The sequence below is a fragment of the Geosmithia morbida genome (assembly GCF_012550715.1).
Source record: "Geosmithia morbida isolate 1262 chromosome Unknown scaffold_2, whole genome shotgun sequence".
Lineage (NCBI taxonomy): Eukaryota > Fungi > Ascomycota > Sordariomycetes > Hypocreales > Bionectriaceae > Geosmithia > Geosmithia morbida.
The window spans coordinates 2,152,597-2,174,480 of record NW_023336189.1 but is presented as its reverse complement, the minus strand read 5'-3'; the positions used below and the strand labels follow the sequence as shown (position 1 = coordinate 2,174,480).

General features: G+C 55.7%; 9 protein-coding genes across 9 annotated transcripts; 5 read left to right on the top strand and 4 right to left on the bottom strand.

Annotated features, from left to right (window-relative positions):
* Window positions 1-765: 765 nt before the first annotated feature.
* On the top strand, window positions 766-2,963 carry GMORB2_4309 (UDPglucose 6-dehydrogenase; the record flags this gene model as incomplete). Its single annotated transcript, XM_035466284.1, has 3 exons — window positions 766-898; window positions 1,068-1,525; window positions 1,665-2,963. The coding sequence occupies 3 exons, from the start codon at window positions 766-768 to the stop codon at window positions 2,961-2,963; spliced, it is 1,890 nt and encodes a 629-aa protein (XP_035324121.1).
* A 1,150-nt stretch (window positions 2,964-4,113) lies between these two features.
* On the top strand, window positions 4,114-6,880 carry GMORB2_4308 (CorA-like Mg2+ transporter protein; the record flags this gene model as incomplete). The annotated part of the gene is made up of 6 exons (XM_035466283.1): window positions 4,114-4,189; window positions 4,815-5,184; window positions 5,245-5,765; window positions 5,823-6,001; window positions 6,070-6,209; window positions 6,364-6,880. 6 exons carry the CDS (start codon window positions 4,114-4,116, stop codon window positions 6,878-6,880), a joined length of 1,803 nt encoding a protein of 600 aa, XP_035324120.1.
* A 377-nt stretch (window positions 6,881-7,257) lies between these two features.
* Window positions 7,258-8,589, top strand: GMORB2_4307 (Mg2+ and Co2+ transporter CorA; the record flags this gene model as incomplete). Its single annotated transcript, XM_035466282.1, has 4 exons — window positions 7,258-7,347; window positions 7,451-7,975; window positions 8,036-8,278; window positions 8,410-8,589. The coding sequence occupies 4 exons, from the start codon at window positions 7,258-7,260 to the stop codon at window positions 8,587-8,589; spliced, it is 1,038 nt and encodes a 345-aa protein (XP_035324119.1).
* A 166-nt stretch (window positions 8,590-8,755) lies between these two features.
* GMORB2_4306 (Fungal trans) lies at window positions 8,756-10,705 on the bottom strand (the record flags this gene model as incomplete). Its single annotated transcript, XM_035466281.1, has 3 exons — window positions 8,756-9,212; window positions 9,278-9,735; window positions 9,878-10,705. 3 exons carry the CDS (start codon window positions 10,703-10,705, stop codon window positions 8,756-8,758), a joined length of 1,743 nt encoding a protein of 580 aa, XP_035324118.1.
* A 1,435-nt stretch (window positions 10,706-12,140) lies between these two features.
* Window positions 12,141-13,015, bottom strand: GMORB2_4305 (sorbose reductase; the record flags this gene model as incomplete). The annotated part of the gene is made up of 2 exons (XM_035466280.1): window positions 12,141-12,329; window positions 12,392-13,015. 2 exons carry the CDS (start codon window positions 13,013-13,015, stop codon window positions 12,141-12,143), a joined length of 813 nt encoding a protein of 270 aa, XP_035324117.1.
* A 569-nt stretch (window positions 13,016-13,584) lies between these two features.
* On the bottom strand, window positions 13,585-14,744 carry GMORB2_4304 (D-xylulose reductase; the record flags this gene model as incomplete). The annotated part of the gene is made up of 2 exons (XM_035466279.1): window positions 13,585-14,667; window positions 14,733-14,744. 2 exons carry the CDS (start codon window positions 14,742-14,744, stop codon window positions 13,585-13,587), a joined length of 1,095 nt encoding a protein of 364 aa, XP_035324116.1.
* Window positions 14,745-16,235: 1,491 nt separating this feature from the next.
* GMORB2_4303 (Sugar transporter) lies at window positions 16,236-17,630 on the top strand (the record flags this gene model as incomplete). The annotated part of the gene is made up of 1 exon (XM_035466278.1): window positions 16,236-17,630. The coding sequence occupies one exon, from the start codon at window positions 16,236-16,238 to the stop codon at window positions 17,628-17,630; it is 1,395 nt and encodes a 464-aa protein (XP_035324115.1).
* Window positions 17,631-19,207: 1,577 nt separating this feature from the next.
* On the top strand, window positions 19,208-20,399 carry GMORB2_4302 (3-oxoacyl-[acyl-carrier protein] reductase; the record flags this gene model as incomplete). Its single annotated transcript, XM_035466277.1, is given in 5 exon segments — window positions 19,208-19,281; window positions 19,381-19,528; window positions 19,548-19,942; window positions 20,018-20,194; window positions 20,273-20,399. 5 exon segments carry the CDS (start codon window positions 19,208-19,210, stop codon window positions 20,397-20,399), a joined length of 921 nt encoding a protein of 306 aa, XP_035324114.1.
* Window positions 20,400-20,645: 246 nt separating this feature from the next.
* GMORB2_4301 (uncharacterized protein) lies at window positions 20,646-21,683 on the bottom strand (the record flags this gene model as incomplete). The annotated part of the gene is made up of 1 exon (XM_035466276.1): window positions 20,646-21,683. The coding sequence occupies one exon, from the start codon at window positions 21,681-21,683 to the stop codon at window positions 20,646-20,648; it is 1,038 nt and encodes a 345-aa protein (XP_035324113.1).
* Between the last annotated feature and the right edge of the window lie 201 nt (window positions 21,684-21,884).

The following is a 21,884-nucleotide window of genomic DNA, read 5'->3' as shown; positions in this document are numbered from 1 at the left end:
GGGGGGGGGGGGGGGGTCTCTCTTCCTCCCTAGAGCCTGGTCTCTTCTCATCATCCTCCCTCTCAGGCCGTGTCTCTCCGCTTGTGCTGTGCCTTTTTCAAAACCCTCCCCCCCCCCTTTCCCCCTCCCTTCCCTTCCCTCTCTTGTTGGGCTGAGTTGATGGTCTACCGGACTGGACCGTCTAGGGGGGCCCTTTTCCTTCTTCGGCCCACTCAGCCTCGTAAAATGTGTTGATGGATCCCCCCCCCCCCCCCCCCCCCCCCCCCCCCCCTTGGTATTCATTCCTAAATCCTAATCCCGTCCTGTCCGTCGTACTACCCGCCTCTGTCAGGTTCAAGTGAGCGAGCGTGCTCGTATTTTGTTTCTAGAGATTAGTGCTCACTGGACTTTTTTTCCGACTTACTTCTTGGCGCCCCTCCCCCCGGCGCCTTTCCCTCCACATCCTCCTCCTCTCGACTCCCCTTTCCTCCTCTCCTGTCCAGACGTGGCTTCGTTCTAATTTTTTTTCTTCTGTTTACTTTTCTTCTTCTTTACTTCTCCTCGCTACCTGCTCCATTCATCATCTCGCTCCTCTGCTGTATACCCCCTCCCGTGTGCGTACATTGGCTGCTATCGACCGTTGTACATATAAACGTTTCCGAGTCAGCCACGCGCCACGTCTCTCATCTGAAATCCTCGAGGACAAAGATTCGACGGCACGCGAGACCTCGAAGAGAGAGACAGACCTACCCCCAACCATTCGAGACGCGAACAAGATCCCCTGCCATGCCGTCTGTCCCCGAGTCCGTCGTCGACTCGGTCAAGAGCCTCGGGCTCAATGGATCTGCCAGCACGGTGAATGAAGGTGCTGGCGACGTCATCGTCAAGAACATCTGCTGCGTTGGAGCTGGTTACGTCGGTATGTCTCGTCGCCGTCACCGTCTGTTCTGATGCATCATGCTCTCAGCAGCACCGAGAGACGTGCCCCACCCATTTGTGTGCACGCCTTACGCACCCACGCGCGCGCACATGGTGGTAGGCCTCGACGTCCGACCATCTTGAACTGACCACATGCTCTGTACATATAGGCGGCCCTACTGCTTCCGTCGTCGCCTACCAGAACCCCCACATCAGGGTCACCGTCGTCGATCGCGACGAGACGAGGATCCGTCGCTGGAACTCCCAGCACCCTCCCATCTACGAGCCGGGCCTGCGCGACATCGTGCGCATCGCCCGTGACGGAGGTCGCAGGACCGCCTTCTCCAGCGACCCCGACGACCCCGATGCCGCCGACCTGACAATCGCCGAGCGTCCCGCCAACCTCTTCTTCACCACCGACGTCGCCAAGAGCATCAGCGAGGCCGACATCGTCCTCGTCGCCGTCAACACCCCTACAAAGTACCGCGGCGTCGGTGCCGGCAGCGCGACCGACATGACCGCCTTCGAGGCCGTCACCAGCGTCGTCGCTCAGTATGCCCGTGAGGGTGCCATCATCGTCGAGAAGAGCACCGTCCCCTGCCGGACAGCCCAGCTCGTCGCCGACACTGTAAGCTTTCAATCCCTCCTGCCATTCATTCTCTCTCGAACCCTTTTTTTTTCTTTTTTTTTTTTTTTGGGGTTGCATTATTCATCATGCCCTTGTCTTTCTAATCTTGCTGATCCCCCACTCTCTCTCTCTCCCCCAGCTCTCCATGCACCGCCCTGGTGTCCACTTTGAGATCCTCTCCAACCCCGAGTTCCTCGCTGCCGGTACGGCCGTCAACGATCTGGTGTACCCCGACCGTATCCTGATCGGATCAGCGCCCACGCCCTCGGGCAAGAAGGCCGCCGAGGCCCTCGTCGGCGTCTACGCGGCCTGGGTGCCTCGCGACCGCATCCTGACCACCAACGTCTGGTCGTCCGAGCTGGCCAAGCTCGTCGCCAACTCCATGCTCGCCCAGCGCATCTCGAGCATCAACTCCATCTCGGCCCTGTGCGAGCAGACAGGTGCTGACGTCGACGAGGTCTCCAAGGCCGTCGGCGTGGACCCGCGTATCGGCAACAAGTTCCTGGTGGCCGGCATCGGATTCGGCGGCAGCTGCTTCAAGAAGGACGTCCTCAACCTCGTCTACCTGGCCGACACCATGGGCCTGCCCGAGGTCGGCGAGTACTGGCGCCAGGTGGTCAAGATGAACGAGTACGCGCGCGACCGCTTCACGAACCGCATCATCAAGTGCCTCAACAACACGCTGGTGGGCAAGAAGGTCACCATCCTGGGCTTTGCCTTCAAGAAGAACACGTCGGACACGCGCGAGGCCCCCGCCCTCGAGATGATCAAGACCCTGCTCGAGGAGAGGCCGCGCGAGATCGCCGTCTTCGATCCCTGCTGCAACCCCCTCGTGATCAAGGACGAGATCAGGCTCCTCCTCGGCCCCGTCGCCCAGCTGGACAACATCTCCGTCTACGGAAACGCCCTCGACGCCTGCAAGGGCAGCACCGCCGTCGTCATCGCCACCGAGTTTGACGAGTTCCGCAACCAGCCCCCTCCCCCTCCCGCCGCCGGCGCCGCCGTCGACTCCGCCGCCAAGACGATCGGCCGCAAGCCCAACCCCAAGGTCGACCCTCGTCCCTTCGGCTCCCTCGCTGCCGCTGCCGCTGCCGGTGCCGCTCCCTCGCCCAACGACATACTCGCCCTGCACAAGTATCTCGTCCAGAAGGCCGAGGTGGCCGTCGACGACCCTCTCGACCGCTACAACCCCGAGCCCGCGTGCGAGCAGGACTGCCCCGACTGCATCCAGAACCGCGCCTCCAAGGAGACCGGCTTCGCTACCGGGATGGGCAGCGCCGAGGAGTACAAGCCCAAGGAGCGCATCGACTGGGTCCGGATTGCCGAGTCCATGGCCAAGCCCCGCTGGGTCTTTGACGGTCGCGGTGTCATCGACTCTCGTGAGATGGTCAAGCTGGGCGTTCGCGTCGAGAGCGTCGGTCGCCAGCACCGGTTCTGATCCCGTGGCAATCTAGCAACAAAGAAAAGCCACGGTTGAGTCGACCTCTGCCAGGCTTCCTGATGCTGCAGCACATCTCGTGTGTGTCAACCTCCCCTGGATTTATATGTGTATATTATATATATATATGTATATTACCCGGTTGTTTACATATCTGTACCGTCCTTCTTCTCTCTTCTTTCTTCCCGCCCTCTCATGGGCACCTTTAATGTTGCTTTACAAAATCTGCATGAGCGATAAGACGTCTTCTCACGCGACACGGTCATGTATGGGAAACGGGGTTCTGTTTTTCGCTTCACAGAAAAGAATTACTATGGTTATTACCTGGCTTGGATAGACTTCCCTTCTTGCTACTCATCACCAGAGTATATCCCTCAACGCATAATATAGCATTTCTCTTATTGCCTGTTGAGTTTGGATGGCGGCAGAGGAGCTCAGATTTACGGCTGATGTGTCTGTGCATGCTACGTGGCATCTATCAGAGGCGATGGAGTGTGATTCGACAATGAATATACTGACATGTTGAATAGAATCATACCAAGGACGGCCGTATGACTGTTAGAGTAGATTCTCAGACAACACGACGTGTCCGGAGTGCGGTTTTCAGACCATCACCTATATGGTGTAGAGGTGCATACACTGCCACTGCCAGATCGTCGTCTCTTCTTAGGAGGTAGATGCAATTCTCTCTGTCAATCGGTGAATGCCATGTAACCGGCGAAGCATCCCCCCCTTCCAGTGTGAAGAGTCACGTTGTGAAGCCTCGTACGCTCAGCCCCGTGCTGCACCGGTTCGCATCCGGCTTCCCCCGCCCACCCAGCCTCTGGGTCAGTTCTTGGTGGAAGACGACTATTAGCCCTTGGGGTGCATGCATGCACGGAGATAATATTTGATCATCGTAATAATCGGCTTCAGCCTCGTTTCCTGACCACCTTTCCACAACTAACAATAATCGACAGAGAGCATCGGGAAACCGACGCGAGGAGACGGCACACAAAACCTGTTTAAATCACTCAACGCCAGCCGCCCTGGTATCGAGGCCATTGTGCTGCACCTCGAGCATCATTTCCTGCAGCCTCAGCTCCGTGCGCTGTAAGCACCACTGCATGCATCCCTGCCAGCCACTTCGTGGGCCACAGCCTCTATGCACATGGGGACTGGAACCCCGCTCGGTAAGAACATAAAGACGCAGGCTTTTGCCTCCACGCTCTATGTGATGGCTCCGGGTAGGGCATCGAATAGAACCGGTGCGACAGCTTGTTGAGGACCTCATCTCTGGAGATTGTCCACTCGCCAGATGTACCCGGTCGGCTCCCCAGCACCATCCGAGCGTCCACGCCGGAGACGGACCTTCCCCGTAGTCCCTGTCACGGAGCAGGAACGGGAGGTCCGTAGCACACGACGCGGCCGTTCTTCTCGGGAGACTGATGCTTCAGCCTATCATCCGGAGGAGATAGTGATGGCGAATCAGGTAGGGAGGGCCCTTGCTCGAACACGACGAGATTGGGGAGAGACATCCTGACCGCGCAAATGTGTAGCCTGCTTCCCATCAGCGTGAGCGGAGAGCCGCAGCGAGAGAAGATTCGGGTGACGTCAGAATAGACATAGGCGCGAGGGAGAGGGAGAGGGATCACTCTGTGCCCGCATCCTATGGTGTCCGCTTCATGCCGGTGACGAGGGAGTCGTCTTGGAACAGAAGCAGAAGCAGCAGCAGCAGCGACAGCGACAGCGACGGGGACGAAGACTGGGACAGCCTGCCCTCGAGGGCTCGTCGGTGGAGATTTGCACCCCCCCCCCCATCACAGAGTGCCGCTTCTTCGCGGCGTAATCATGCATCGCACGCATCTTCAGTCTACTCGGACGACTCCAACGGCTATGCCAAAACGGGACCGGTCCCCAGGAGCCTGAATAGGCAGTACCAACAGCACGCCAGCTCACATGACGGCGGGGCACCTTCGGTCATCTACAAGTTTGTGCCGTCTTGGTCGCTACAACTCTCCTCAACCGGTGCTCTCAGCAGTGGTGAGCAGGATGCGAACGGAACTGGCGGATCCGAGAATATCGGCGAGCCCCGGTCTCCCGGCAGCATCAGCAAGCACCCCGTGACAAACGTCCACGAGTCTCGATATACCGGCGACGGGTTGATCGGTGGCACTCACTCGGCCGGATTGTCTACATCGACGGATCCAAAACCAAGGAATCAGCCAATGTTTCGGTGGATGTAAGTAGACCTGGTCATCTGTACAGCCCCATGCTCCATCTATTAACTAGCAGAATGCAGTCACCTTTATCGTACATCGATGGACTTTGCCGAGTTCTCGGTATGGTACCGCCACCCCACGCCGAGAACATTCCTACAGAATCTAGTCTGGTCTAACGGTACCCAGAACGTTGCAAGCCAAGCCGCCAACCTCACAAAGGTAGAGCGAAAGGGGATCATCGACATCCTCACCCGTGTGAGGCGCAAGTTCATCAAGCCCATAGGCACTCCAAGTGGTCGGCATGCGCAGTACGTCGAGGCCTCATGTATCCAGCACATCCTCCCTTCGGCAGACGGCCGAGCCGCCGACCGACCCGACGAGTCGCACGCCATCACTTGGATGTGCCTTCCTTACTTCAGTCTCGAGAAGTATTCGGGCCTCGATGCGTCTGACAAGCCTGCCTTTCCCGCGCCTACTCTCCTCCAGGCTTGCTTCTCTAATGCCACGCAAAGCCGAGATATGCAGCAGGCTGTCAGCCAGATTGCACCACCGGCATGGTGCTTTCACATCCCACAACTCTGGTGCCTGGTTCTGGGAAATTGTGGGAATCACACATGGAAACCCTGACCGTTTAGACTATTCGCTGACGCTACTGTAGCCCTTCTCGTGACTTGCGGTCGGATGGCACAGACACACTTATGCGGCGACTTCATCTCCCTTTCTACAGTTCCTTCGAGCCTGTCACCAGAACCGAGCGTACCCAACACAAGGCTCCTCGTGTCATACGGAGGCTCCGTCATGTGGCGTCTGTCTGTAGACGAGTGCTCAACATGGCTTGTTAGTGCTCATACCCACCTCGGGCTTCATGGTTTCTGCTATTGTGGTTGACAACAGATCAATGATAGGACTTCGTCATGCACTTTCTTGAATTCTGGCCTCAGCCGATTACCTTCTATCTCCAGAAGAGAGCCGTCAAGTCAACGGAATGGCCCAGGCTCTGCTACATGGCTAAGACTGTCACTGTTACTCTCGACCTTCAGCTGGGGTATGCTCCGTTGTCTTCTCGACGCTCTGCGAGACCATATGCAGACCTGATGTGTGCTGACACCCATCACAAGGACCTATGAGACCTACCTTCCCCCCCGTGGAATTCTTCTTCCCCTGGATCATGACACCCCGGCCCAAACACACGAGGACAGACCCGAAGCCGGCGAAGAGGTATCGCCGGAAATCCGCGGCCCTCCGCGAAATATTTTGAGGCTTCAGACTGCCCCATTGGACGGACAGGCCTCCATGACCAACACGGCAATTTTCAGCTGTCTCGACGGAGTGCCGCTGGCTGATGGGACCGCAATCGATGCTGAAGCCCTCGACAGACATATGGAGGAGGTGGATGGATTTCTCCTCAACGGTATAAGCCTTGCGGATCGCAGTGTATACATTTCCTGCCCAAAGTCAAGCAGGGATGAAGTCCATAAGATGATGAAGACGCGTTCTGACGAGGTTTCCGCCTCAAAGCCGACCGATGAGATTACGAGGGACTGGCTCAAGCTCCAACGCGTTTTCGAGGATCAGGTTACCCTTTTCAACTTGGCGGACATAGTATTCCGATTCTTCTTTCCGACCAACTTTGCCTTCATCACTGTCCCTCAATACTGGGGGGCAATCAAGCTAATCCTCAAGGTGAGCGAGTACACTACCGAGACACCCGCTTAGACGTTGCGTACTCACTTACCATGCGAATATAGTTGGACGGTAGTAGAGAGGATAGCGGACTCCAGTATTTCGTGGATAGAACACATCCAGCACGCGGCGCCCATCTGACGTCGCTGACCATGGAACTCCGGTACTTGGCGGCTCGGATCATGAGTTTCAATCTCATCTTTGCCCATGTCCAGCCATTGGACCGCCAGAGCATAGACGTCCCTGTCGAACTGCTACAAGGATGGATGCAGCTCTTGATGGGATTGATATACGTCCGCAGCGACTCATATACGGGCGACACTCTTCGTCGGGGAGCAACAAGCCTCATGGAAGATTCTATATCTCAGATTCTTAAGCGCCTGTCCAAGAAGACAAGACCACTCATCGACATGTCGACCATTCTGCCTCTCGACCTCGTCTCATTGATGAGCATGGGCCTACTTCAGGATGCTACCCAAGGGTACCCCGATACCGCAAAGGTATACTCGGTTTACCTGAATTCACTCGTACGTACTGGAGATGCCACCGCATCCACCTTTTCATGGCATAGACTAGGCCACACTTGCTAAATCACGACGCTAGGAGTCGGAGATGACGACCAAGTCTCCTAACAGATCGCTTGAACACCGGACTGGCATGCTCCGAGACGAGATTTCCACCTTGAGAACCTTCATTGCATTGCAGAAGAACGTCTTCCGTACCCTCGACTCATATCGGATCTCGTCAATAACACCTGTATATGCAGCCCGCAAAACGGACGTATCCATGGCGAGCCGCCCGGACATGTTCGCATATAGTCGCCCTCGTATCTGGACAATATACCCCGAGCGAGAGCACATCGTGCACCACGGCCCCGGAGATGCACCTCGTCACGAGACCGAACCTCCCTATCGGAGACAAGGGGCGGCAAGCAATACCAACCCATACACCCAGATGGCCGACTACGACTTTGAATCTTCTCTCGACGAACACGCCAATTTCAAGATCAGGGCGACAGACCCTGGGGGCTTCCGTTCCGTATTCCTGCAAGAATGCCTGCAGCATCTGGACCGCCGGGAACGCGAGTTCGATCAGATGCAAGGTCAAGCATCATACCTAGAAATTGAGGTATGCGTTATTGAACGTTGGCCGGTACCTGATATATTCCCTACTGACGATAGTTTCCAGAACCGCCACCGCATAGACACGACAAAGGACCGCCAGGAGCAGGCTATATATGCCTTTACCATCGTGACAATCGTATTCCTTCCCCTGAGTGCGGTTTCCAGCATCTTCGGTATGAATACAAAGGACGTTCGTGATATGGAGTGGAGTCAGTCGATATACTGGGCCGTTGCCATCCCGGTCACGGCACTCGTCATCTTCCTCGGCCTGTTAATGACGGGCGAGCTCGAGAAGGTTGCTCGATGGGTGCTCAGCTTCACACCTGGGAGTGTATCCCGTTGGCATGCATGGAGAAGGAGAAGAAAAGTGCGTTATGCACGCGAAAGGTTTTCTCGACCATCCGACATGAGTGATGGAGACTCAGATTCTACATTCAGACGACAGGAGTGGCCGACGGCACGTCTGCCACCACGTCGGACAACCTCGTTCGCTTGACGGGTCGGTGTTTGGCGACCGTCCTCTGGTGTGTATACGCTTTGGGGGCATCTACTTCGCCAATGTTGACTCAACAAGACTATGGATGGCAGAAGACAGACACTATTGCTAGGGGCAATTAGAATATTATGATGTTGACTGTGTTACACGTGTTGCTACTTACCGACCGATGATCCTTGATCTTGCTGTCTCCATGCTGTGGCCTCCCGCCTCAAAACGGTTGATGGACTGGAAGGGGAGGTGGTGTCCGAGTGCGATATTATGACGAAGCCGCCCATAGTCAGTCACTCAGAGGTCATTTCCTCCGCCCGCTAGCAAATCCATCCAGCCCATCTCGTCTCCCATGGTCATATCGACTGCATCCAGCGGCGGCACATGCGGCCACATCAACCCAATCATAGGATTGTGTGAAGCCTGCGGCGCTTCCGAACCCGTCATGCGGTGACTGTCTGCTAAAGCTTCCGGGCTTATAACTGCAGCATGTCTAGTGACGTCGGTTGCATCTCCGGAGGAGGAAGGGTATTCAGGCCCGGATCGGATGCCGGTCTCGGCCTCATCCAAGTACTTCCCACACAGGTTGAGGATTATCCGATGACAGCGAGTCGCACTAGAATTCACCTCAGCCATGGCTGCGATGGTGTTTGATGCGGCGCCTATCTGGGCTCGCCAATCGTCAACCTCGCTGGTGTTCGGGGCGTTTCGGAGGCAGATGCAAGGGATCAGAGTGGCTTGGAAGAGAAAATAACTATAAGTGTAGACGTCAGTATCGACGGATAGTGCATCATTGGGCACTCAAAGTCCATTACACACAGTGAGTACCAGGCTGTCAGAAAGTTGTGCTCGTGATGTCTCCAGTAGTCCGAGATGAGATTGATGGTCGATCTTACGTCGTCCAAGCATCTGTGAAACGCCGTCATGTCTCCCACTTCCGTCGATGACGACCGTTTCAGCATCTTTCGTATCACGAATGGCCGGTACATTATTATACGGAGATTCATTAATCTCCATGATTTGATGGCATGGCTGAGAGCATATCGATGCGGAACCGTGGCGTCTTCGGCAAAGTACGAAGGTACATCTGCTATCCACGGCTCGATAGCTTGTGCATCGAGAGTCAACAGCGCGTCCGAAGATGGCTGGGGCTTGGATATGACCCTCTCATAGCATGCATGTGTGGCTACGTGGAATCTGGCCTGAGTTGCGACGGCTGTATATGGCGTCATGTGGTGGCTTTCTGGGGGATACGATTGCGAGGCAGCAGTGAGATCCTAGTTCCGCATTCAGATTCAATGTCAGAGGTCTGGGTTCCTTCCAACGTAGAATGCCAGGAACTGAACTTGCATCTGATGATGAGCACGATAGACCGATGGGGGAACTCGCCTTGTCATTGACATTGAGAGGTAAGGATACCTCGACTCCCTTGTATGGCCAAACCTCTGGGCGACTGAAAGTGATGGTAGCGCCGACGTCGAATACGCAGAGGGACCACCACACGCGACGACGGATCTCCATGGTCAGCGGAGATATGCTCCATCCCTGGAACTCCTTGTGAAGCCCGAGGCCCATGGCCATCCGGACAGCCAGTCCAAGGTAGTTGTATCCCGAGTTCGGCTTGTCCCTCTTCTGCTGGTAATTGGATGCGAGGGTCAGGGCCTGCACTAGGGATAGATTCCCAACCTCGAGGAAATTGAAGTCGAGCATGGAGCGCGCGTGCGAGAACAGAGCAAGGTCTAGGCTCTCACCGGACGAGGATGAGGATGACCACGCCCCGATAGCAGCGACAATGTACGCCAGAACTGTCCAGCACGATCCGTGCGGGCGGTGTATGACCTCGCTGTACTGCGCGCGGAAGGTTGGCTCGTGAATGATGGGGTAGTGGACGTGGTATAAGCGGAAGTAGGCATCTATCATGGCCTCGCTGATATGCCGGTTAGGGTTTGGGCTTTGCAAAAGTACAGGCCTACTTGTCTTCTTCCGACCGCTTACGAATTTTGGCGTCCTCCATGTCCTCGGTGAGGGGGAGCTTGTGTCCTGTCTTGGGTCCAACAGGCGGAGAAGAGCTGCACCGGATGCGACACCGAGATACCCTGTCTCCCTCTCCGCGACGGACAGTGAAGCCATGCCATCTGATCTCGGACTTTCGTGAACGGGGGCCGCGTCAGGAGAAAGGCCGTGGACATGCTGGTCGACCTCTCTCTCACACCACTCAAAATCATTCAGTGGAGGGTCATCGATCATTCTCTGACCGTCGTTCCCATCCTCTCGGGACACCCCTGCCCCGCCAGATGTAGGCTCGTTGCGTGCGATACTTGTCGCAGCGTTATCACCTTGTTGGAGGTGAGCTTGCTGTAGTTGGGGCAGGTCATATTGTGGTGGTTGCAAACTTATCGAGAAACCTGTCTCGGCTGAGCCTGACGAAAGATTCCCGGCTGAGAATCCGTCGCTCTGACGTACTCCCTGCTGTAGGCTTCCGGTCCCATCGTTGTGGTCGGATGTGGGAGAGTCTCTGTATAAGCTCGCGTCACCCAGTTGGGGTCCTTCTGATTGGGGTCGTGAATAAGCCGGCATCAAGCTGCGCATCTGCTGGATAAGGGCATCTGCCTTTTCTAGACGGGTTTCTACCTCCGTGAGATGCCTACGCGTCCATCTTAGTGCCGTGAGTCCAGTATATGCTTCGGATGGATGGTGGAACATACTTGCGAGTGAGAGGTGTCCGTATCGGCTTCTCGTATAGGCAGCTCCTTCCATGCCTCTGACACAAGTCGCAGCGTGGCTGCGACTTGTTGCACCGGGCTTTACGACGCCGACATTCTCCACAGGCCTGATCTAGAGGCCTATTTCGAACCGGAGGCATTGTTCAGGGGCCCAGGATGGGAACCGATGACACAGGGCCCTTGTAGTAAGAGTCGTCGTAAGGGATCTGATCCGTCCGTGATGCCTTCCAAGCAATAGAGACAAGGGCCGGCTTCGGGTACAATCACGCCGTACACGCGATCAAGTTTCCGTGGTCTGTTGATATCCAGAATTCGGGCATGAAGTTGTAGGAGGAGGACGGACCACTGTGGGCCGCGATCGAGATTCAAAGGGGCAAGGTATCATTGTGACTATATGTACGAGTAGATGCGGACATTACCCTCCCGTATGGACTACGTAAGAACCCGCGATGGGCTTCTAAACCTCCATCGCGGATCCAACCCCGCCTCGTATTGCCACAGACCGGGGACGGACATGATTGTGTGCTGATGGTTCCCTAAGGGCTCAAGGAGTAACCGATGCATTCGCACAGACTTAACCACGGAATGGAAGGCTCTCATCCTTATCTGAGTCGGCTCCGGAAGAAGGATCCGGAGAGGAAAACCAGTTCCGATTCTGGAGGGAGGGGCATCTTTCACTGAGGAGACTTATCTGTGCATCAGGCCGGCCACGTTGCCCCGTCGGTGCAGGCGTTCAGTTTATTGGATCATGAACACGGCCAGCCTCTGATCATAATATTACTGGGAACGATATTGCAATGTATCCCCGTAGTCCGGTGTTTACACAGGGATTCTGCTTTGTTAAACCTGTGCCATATTCCTACCTTGACCGTCCCTCTCTCAACTATATAACACTTTCTACAACCCTAGGGCAGACTGTACCCGCCGTCAATTACTAAATTCGCGCCTGGGAGATGAGATCAGCTGGTGGAACGATCACGGCGAGGGATTTCCTTACCCATCATGTAACTGCTGGCATCGCTGGCCAAAAAGACGTAGGAGCCCTTGAGTTCCTCGGGCTCGCAAAGCCTCTGTCCAGGAATCATGGAGAACCACTTGTCCTTCCACTCCTTCGGATGGACATCCAACATGTCGGTAGCGATGTATCCCTATGTAGAGGCGTCAGCTATACCGAGATACTTTTAGGGTGAGGGGTCGTCTGCACACATACAGGAGACACGCAATTGACCCTGGCAAAGTCTGCCCACTCCACGGCCAGACTCTTGGCGAGGTGGACGACAGCCGCCTTACTCGCGTTATAGGCAGATTGCTTCTGGGGAACATTCACGAGGATAGCGCTGACGCTGGCTGTGAAGATGATGCTGCCCCTCGTCTTTGACCCCTTCATGATGTTGGCAGCCGCCTGTGCGGTCCAGAATGCGCCATTGAAGTTGACGTCGAGCATATTGAGGAACCGATCCTCGGGGTAATCCTCAGCAGCCACATGGTCGCCGATTCCGGCATTGGCAACGACGATATCTAGACTGCCACCGCCAATGTCGGCGGCGGCCTTGCGAACCGCATCATTCACAGCGGCACGGTCCGTCACGTTGCACTGGTAGGCCCTGACCACGCGTCCGGGGTTGTCGGATGACAGGGAGGAGACGAGGTCTGAGACCTCGGAGTCTGGGGTCGTGGAGTAGGTGATGGCGACCGATGCCCCGGCTTCCAAAAGGCCACGGGCCACGGCCAGGCCAATTCCTCGCGATGCACCCGTCACGAACGCAGATTTTCCCTCAAGTGAAAAGTGCGATAACACAGGTGTTGCGGGATCGGGATGTGCTGCGAGAACCATGATGGCGGTAGTCGTGTGAGCGAGTTCAATGTGCTGAATATTACTAGATGTCTTGGGAACATCGAGAAGCACGAGACACAGGCTCCTATTTACAATTCGTACACCACATCCTGGAAGTGAGCCGGCCACCGAACCCAGGTGCTGTTCAGATTCTAGCTATGATACCTACCGGGGACCCAATGCCGTGAAGGGCAAGCTGGCTGCAACGGCATTCTGTTGCCCGGCCGCAGGGAAGAGACGGGTTAATACTGTTTGCCGTTACCTGCGGATGTAGCATATGCAACCGTCAGCAAGAACAAGAGGTCGAATGGCTGAGGAACGTATGATGATGCACAGACGTGTACTTGTAGATATTCGCCGCGTCCATTGTCTATGGAGACCGAGTTCGTCGTCTAAGATGGATGGAGACTTGATCTAAGCTCGAGCTTACAATCTAGCATTCGATCGTCACCCTCTAGTCATCGCGGGGTCTCACCACTCCTACCAAGCAGGCTGGTTGCCTAATATCCCGGCATATTGAGATGATATATTGACTGTCGTCTTACCACCACTGTTCTACCTCGTCTTATCTATCTAGGTACACCCTTTATTATCACCTTCAATGTATTCTCAGCCGCCTGCTTGACTATTTCAAAAGCCTCCTCAGCCTGGGTAAAGGCGAACCTGTGGGTGATGAGCTTGCTGGGCTGAATCTTTCCGGCCGAGATCAGCCTCACAGCTTCGGGATAACATCCAGCGGAATACCGAATGGACCCCTTGATCGTCAGGGCCCGGATACAGGCCGCTGTAATTGGGAAGACTACATTTTCCTTTCCCATGCCAGCCTGGACGTAGGTGCCGCCCTTCTTTGCCGCAAACACCCCGGCCTGTATGCAAGGCTCGGCACCGGTGCACTCGAGGACGACATCGGCACCGAGACCTAAGCCGTAGTCTGCCACAATCTTCTCGGCCACCTCTCTGGCTGCATCGACGGGGTCAGCACCGGCCGTCGGCTCGGCATTGTTCAGAAAAACACCGTCGGCTGTGAAATCGCGGGCAAACTGCGCCCTCGCCTCGGAAATATCCACGCCGATGACCTTGGCCGCGCCTGAAGCCTTGGCGACAGCTTGACAGAGCACCCCGATAGGTCCACAGCCGAAAACGAGGACCGTCTGGCCTGCGCGGAGGTCCGATACCTTGACGATCTGCACAGCAACAGATACAGGCTCCACCAGAGCTCCATCCTCGGAAGACATGTGGTCCGGAATGGGATACACGTAGTCCGAGGCCACCGTGTAGTACTTCTGCAGAGTACCGTCATGGGGAGGTGTGGCTGCAAAGACGGTGTCCTCGCATAGGTTGTAGGAGCCAGATCGGCAAAAGTCGCATCGTCGACAGGGAACGCCAGGCTCTATCGCCACTCGGTCGCCTACTCGGACATTCTCGACTTTGGACCCGGTCTCGACGACGACGCCGGCACTCTCGTGACCTAGAACGATGGGACTCGTGAGAACAAAGTCGCCGATGCGACCGCGTTGCCAGTAGTGTACGTCGCTGCCACAGATGCCCGTCTGTTCAATGTGGACCCGGACGTCGTGAGGGTCGTCGAGTTTGGGGACTTGTCGGTCCTCAAAGGTGACCTTTTTCAGCTCCCGTAATACAAAGGCTGGATTCTGGTGGAAGATGACTAGTCAGTCTTTTGACCTTGCTGACATCAATCATTCCTGGATAAGCTTACCGCTTCTGTCATGATGTTGATGTTGATGTTGGTTCAGTACTTGTCATGAAGGGAGATAGCGAGGGAGAGGAAAGACTTGATGAGGGGTGCAGTCGAATTGTAACAGCATCCCATGCAATCATACATACCCGTCTTGATGTGCCAGCCTATGACCCGCGAGGCTTCCCCGCGCCACGTACGGCTCGCGGATGACCGTAGCCCGGCATCGACTTATCTAGGCCACACGGACATGCATGTAGAAGTTCGGCAGCCTTGGTGATACGTAACATTTCGGGATACGTCTTCCGGACTCGTGCAAATCACCTCCAAGAAGAGTCCTGGAAATGCGGCCGCTGCTAAGCAGGCTCGCTCGACGCCACTTGCGGTTCTTGACATCGCATCAGGATTTGTCAACATGGCAAACGGTAGCGTGAGGCCGCCAGGCGTTCCCTAATGCGACCGCATGGTGAAAGGACCAGATGGTCATTGTCGATGCCGATGTCTTTCGTATCCTCAAGATGGTACCCCGATCAGCCAGTCCCATTTCCCGAACGAGAAAGTCTCCAGCGCGGGGTTCCGTTGATGAATGCCATATGAGAATGGCTCTGGGCACCCTCGTAGTCCGGCATGACAGGTCTTCTTTCGACATCGGAGAGAACTGGAAATCATGGTAGAAGAGGCTCTCAGCACGGGTGTGATGCATTGGCTCTTGGATGATGGCGTCGATGGTAAGCGGATCTGACTGATAGAAGAATCCGGGTAACTCACACCTGAATGCCAAGATCAAGAAGTTCGGTCAAGTGTATGATGTATCCTGTTTCCCTGCTTCAACCGGGCTGTTGCGCCGGCGGAGCTTTGTGTCCACCCGTAGAGAGACTGTCTACGGTACTTCATATGCTAGGTAATGCTTCCGCATTCTTTCCGGAAGAGAAGCATCGCCAATCCGACGGCGTACTGTCAATCGGAGCTACAAACCGGCCTACAGGCGCCCGTACCGACCGCACGATACGATACTCGTCGTCTCCACAGCACGACAACCCCAGCTCTGACCCCGGATTCTCCAGACCCTTCCCACAGCCAGTCATCGCATAGCGGAGAAGGGGAAGTGCGTCTCCCAAGGGCCATCTGTCCCGCTCCGTTACTGTAAATCATGCTGTCATAAATACTCTCTATGCCGTCTCCGAGGTCAGTGTTGGACTTCCCCCAGACCCGCGAACTCGGGTTCCCCCTTTGATTTCGATCCTGTTTACGCTCTTTGGTGGCCGCAAAACCATGTCTTCTCAAGCCGAACATGACGCCAAGATAGTTGGGAAGGCCTTGGCAGAGGTCCTTCCACGGACACGAAACTACTGGTTTCAGCAATCGCATCTACTACGCCTCAACGCCTTGCTCCTCATTCCCCTACTGTCTAGCTCCGTGTCCGGATACGATGGTAGACCGTCACCATTCTCACCAGACGACAGACGGCCATGGCTGCTCTCGTTACATATTCGCTGACTTCTCGCGCAATGTGCAGGATCCCTCATGAACGGCCTGCAGACTCTTCCGCAGTGGAAAGAGTATTTTAATCATCCCGCAGGAACACTCCTTGGCTTGGTCAACGCTTCTCAGTCCATCGGTGGCGTTCTGGGTTTGCCCATTGTAGGGATCATCTCTGACAAGCTCGGCCGAAAGCCCGTCCTCGTCTCCGGCATCCTCATCGTTTGCGTCGGTGCGGCCATACAGGCTGCCTCGGTCAACTATGCAATGTTCATCGTTGCCCGTATCATTGTCGGTCTGGGGGGCATGTTCGTCGTCCAGCCCAGTCCGATTCTCATTGCCGAACTGTCCTACCCGACGCACCGAGGAAAGTACACTTCGGCTTACTGGACTATGTACTATCTCGGCGCCATCTTGGCTTCCTGGACCACGTTTGGAACTCAGGCTCACTCCGGCTCCATCTCCTGGAGACTGCCCTCCGCTCTCCAAGCCGGGTTTCCTCTCGTCCAGCTTGCTTCGATATGGTACCTTCCGGAGTCACCCCGTTGGCTCATCGCTCAGGATCGAACGGCTGAGGCTGCCGAGGTCTTATGCAGATATCACGATCCGACCACACCGGATAGCCCTCTCGTCAGCAGGGAGCTGGCCGAGATTGTCCAGATGATCCAAAGTGAAAAGGAAGCCGCGAATATGGGGTGGTCAGCCCTTGTCAACACATCAGGAAACCGAAAGAGGACGCTGATTGCCGTCTGCACGGGACTCTTTGCACAGTGGAATGGTATCGCTGTCGTCTCCTACTATCTCACACTTGTTCTGGACAGTATCGGCATCACGGATACGTTCACCCAGACTCTCATCAACGGCCTCTTGCAGATATTCAACTTCGGTGCTGCCCTGAGTGCAGCATTCCTCGTGGACAGAGTCGGGAGACGGACTCTGTTCCTTTGGTCTGGAATCGGCATGCTAATTTCCTACGTCGTCTGGACCGCCTGCTCGGCCGTCAATACGCAGACGGGAAGTACCTCAGCCGGGATTGTCGTTGTCGTCTGCCTCTTCACTTATTACTTTCACTACGACATTGCCTGGACACCTTTGCTGTTTGGATACCCGACCGAAATCTTCCCCTATGCCCTGCGCTCCAAGGGACTTGCTCTCGAGATGTTCGTCATGTACGGTTCCCTCGTCATCTCGGCATTTACTAATCCCATCGGCATCGACAACATCGGATGGCGATATTACATTGTATTTTGCGTCCTCCTCCTTGCCATGTTTCTTGTCACCTATTTCCTGTTCCCCGAGACTAAGGGACATAGCTTGGAAGAGATCGCCCGTATCTTTGATGGAGATGATGCTCTGGTGGAAGGCAAGATTCGGGCTAGGGAAGAGGGTCTAGATGACGAAAAGAAGACGGATGCGACTTCTCACTTGGAGAATACATAGTCATGAATTCTTGGAGTTTATACATTTTGCGTTGCAGAGAGAGTTTCGGATCTCGCTTTCATATCTGGATTGAAACCTCATCAGTGGAGACAGCTTATGATGACGAGTATACGACTCAGACACCTCTCATCAGGAGCCTTTGCATCTGTATCTCTGCAACATAACTACGCGCGGTTTCTGGGAACCGGTAGCTGATGTATACGGAGGAGGCAACTACACTGCCCTGTCTAGGATGCAACTATACGTGGCTGTCGACTACCGGCACATGATGCCCAGCTCGATAGACCTCGGGAATTGAACAGACGCAATGTATCTACTAATAGAGTATTACCACACGTACTCCGTACCGGCAGTGGCGGCCTGTTCCGTAGAAAGATCATAGGCTGCGTAATATCCCCTCCCCACAGTCTAGAACGCCATCCACGACGATGATCGGGTACAATCGCGAGCTGGTGTCAGCATGGACAGAGATGTAAGCTTCGTGATGGAGCAGGTCACCCGGATGTGCCGCACAGCTACAGCAACTAGGTGATCGGGTGCTCTGTGTAAGGACGTGAGCTGTAAGGGCGTCCTAACTGTACTCATCGTCGTAGAACGTATCGGCCAACTCAGCAACGGTCTACCACTGGTTCTCTCCGAGCCAGGAAATCATGAGAGTCATTGCAGGCCAGTGCGCTCGCGATGGTGTACCATGCCAGAGCGTCACAATGACGAAGACGGAATCAGCTCTGGGAGAGACTCAACAAGGGCGTTTAGGCAACGTGAGAACAGCTCAGGGTCTAACCTCTCGCTAGGCTTCGAGGCGGATATGGGCATGAACGCCCAGAACTCCCGACACGTGTCTTGATGCATGCTTGCCCTTCCTGGAGAGGGTGCGGAGGAGCTGGTCAAGATCGTACCTCACGACTGACTTGCTGTCGTTCATGACATGGTTGCGGTTGGCAGAAGAAAATGCAGTTGCCCATGATGACACTAGTAAAGGAGAAAGAAGACGGATAAAAAGGGTGGGGCGAACTGTGAAGCTGTCGTCCTAGACCAGGTGTCAGTCAGCCTGTCGGTTGCGAAACCCATGTCTCTAATGAATATAGAACAACTAGACGTCTTTATGGACCTCACGCATCAATAGACATGACAGTGTACCTTGCTATTGTCCGTCACCTTTTGCCGCTCATTGTATGCATGCACAACTCGGAATCTGGATGGGAGAAAATTCGATTGGCCATGGTGTGTTGCGCACTCGATCTGCCCGCCACCGGGACCTCTTCTCTTCATCAATGTTTTGACAAAAGCTGGACGACGATGAAGTATACACTACGATAACGGCACACTCTGGGGGTGGATGTAGACACACTAAGGCTGACGACAGTCGGGGAGCTCTGTTCCGCTGCGGGGAAGAGAACAATCGCAATTTGGCATCTGTCTTCTTCGGGGTTCCCTTTCTCCTCTTCCACGAGCCTACTTCTCTTCCCAGTGGTACTATTCCCGGTCTGTGCCTGTCTGTTGGTTGGTCCTACATCTAGCAGATACCATTCGTCCCTCCCTGCCTTTGAAAAGTGACTTATAACATTGACGTTAAGATGCCCGTTCGACACCACCTCCAGACTCTTGACAACCGTGTGCGTGGCCGCCTAGCCCTGGTGACCGGTGCAAGGTATGCGGAATGGCCCGGGCCCCTTCTGGAAAGAATAGAGTGATTGGCTTGGATGGCATGATAACTGACCTGCTGAAACTTTTCCCGTAAACTCTTCAGCGGCGGCATCGGCGAGGGTTGCGCCCGAGCCTTGGCCTCCGAGGGTTGTGATGTTGTTATCCACTACTCAACCAGCAAGGTCGGCCGCCATTCCTCATTCCCCTGCCACCGAAAGCGTGCGTTCAAACTCGGTGCTGACGCTGACGGTGTGTGATGCTCGACTTCAGGAGAGAGCCGAGGTTGTGGCAAGCGACCTGAGGACCCAATATCCCGACCAGGTCTTTGCCACGGTTGCAGCCAATCTGGCCGATCGCGGGTCCGCACGTGGCTTGGTCCCCAACGTTCTAGGCCAGCCGGAGATCTCATCCAAGCACAAGGCCATCTCCATCTTGGTCGCCAATGCCGCAAATGGCCGACGCATCAGGGATGTTGGTGAGATCGGAGAGGACGACTGGGATGAGATGATGGAGGTCAACAGCCGGAGTCAGTTTGTCGTCTCCAAGGCGTGCATCGAGGGTATGAGGGCTCAGTCATGGGGGCGCATCATCTTGATCGGGAGCATTGCCAGTCGCGGCGGAGGCATCAACGGCTGTCACTACGCTGCCTCCAAGGGAGCCCTCTCGTGAGTGATGCCGATGCGAAGGGGGGGGGGGGGGGGGGGGGGGGGGGGGTAAGTCGGTGCTGACGTTCCTTGCAGGTCCATGGGGATGAACTTGGCCACGCTTTTGGCGCCCGAGGGAATCACGGTCAATGTGGTATTACGTTTCGCTACTCGTCTGGTATTGTCGCTGGAGCTAACCTTGTCTGCTACGTGTTTACAGATCCAGCCTGGTATGATGGTACCATCAGGAATGGTTCCAACACCAAAGGGGTCGTAAGTGCAATTCATGATTCCGTGTCGGTTCCCGTGTCGGTTCCCGTCGGGGCTCCTTTACTCACCCGTGACTCCTAGGAGCTGGGAGGAGGGATGCGACATGGAGAGGCTGAGGGCCGAGGACCCAGGCCTAGCCATCGCGACCATGGTGCCTGTCCGCCGTCCCGGTAACCCAGCAGAGGTTGGCAATGCCGTCAACATGTGAGTGTATACCCGTCCCCCGCGTGGCATCATTTCAAGTCTTCTGATGAGCAGACAAGGTTCGCCAAAACGGGATACATTACCGGCCAAGAGCTCGTGATCAGTGGCGGACTGAAATAGGAGGGCCTCGATGGCTTGTATCTTCTGATTCTGTAGACACACATGCGAATAGATTACGGGGATATATAGACGGAGATGACCTAGATTGTAATCTGATGATGCACGGGCAAGGTCTACTACCACCTTGCCCTCACAGCTCGCCACCCCCAAACTCAAACGGACTATCGGGCTGGGCCTCATATATGTACAGAGTGCTGTTGTGCTGATCAGGAAGCCAGTAGAGCCGCAGCTTACCGTCCTCGACACTCACATCGACGGGGTTCATCGTGAGACGGACGCCGAGCTCACTCTCCAGGGTAATAGGCACTTCGACGAGGGGCTGCATCGTATCAACGTCAACGAGGGCAATTCCGCCGAGCGAGTAGCTGTCGATGGTGGCAACCCCGGAGCACATCATGACGCTGCGCCCGCCATACCGCCGTATGTGTCCCATCCACTTGCAGTCCTGGTAATCGATAAAGTACGACGGGTTCCGGACGACCGACCTTGGCCGGCCGCCACCGTGGCTGGCCGGCACGCGGTCGAGGTCCCACGAGGAGGCATTGCGCGCACCCCAATTGAGGCACGTGATGGAATTGGCGTGCGTGTCGTGGACGATGCCGCCGAGGTGATCGTCGTAGTCGAGGACGCGCGTGGGCTCCAGGGTGAGCGGGTCGGCGTGGTAGACGTAACCCGTCGTGTTGGGGCGGTACTGGGCCAGGGTTCCCCAGATCGACGTGCCGTCGAAATCGATGCCGCCGTTGTGATACTCGCTACTCCCTGGAGCCGTCAGGGTGGCGTCGGCGATGCGCCGGCCCTCCCCGTCGAAGACGACGAGGTGACCGAACCCTTGGCCGGCGGTGCGGTCCGTGCCGTCGACCACGCCCTCCGGGTACTTCCTCGTCGCCTCCGTGTACTCGCCGCAGCTGACGACGTAGCGGTCGTCTCCTAGACGCACCATGCCCTCGGGCTCGTACGTGTCGCCCTCGAACGTGACGTTGGCAACGCTCTTCCAGACGGTAGAGCGGCCGAGGTTCTGGAACAGCTCCACAATCTCGCTGCCGTCCGAGTCGGCATGCGACGGGGGGAGAGGGTACGGTGCTAACGGCTCATTGCGGTAGAGGGTCATGTTCAGGCCGGAGACTGCGACGGGAGCGCAGGCGCCGATGAGACCGTCGGAGAGCTTCATGGCGCTGGCGGTTGATGAAGTGAGACAAAAGTGCTCAACTGCATCGATCATGTACATTTCCAGGTGATGCCACGAGTAGAATTACCTCAACAGCGGTCAGTGGCTTGTCTTGGTCTCTGGTGTGCCGTACTTGCGTGTACATACGTACGTGCATCCGATTGTGCATATTACCCGACCTTTTTTTTTTTTTTGGGTAAATCA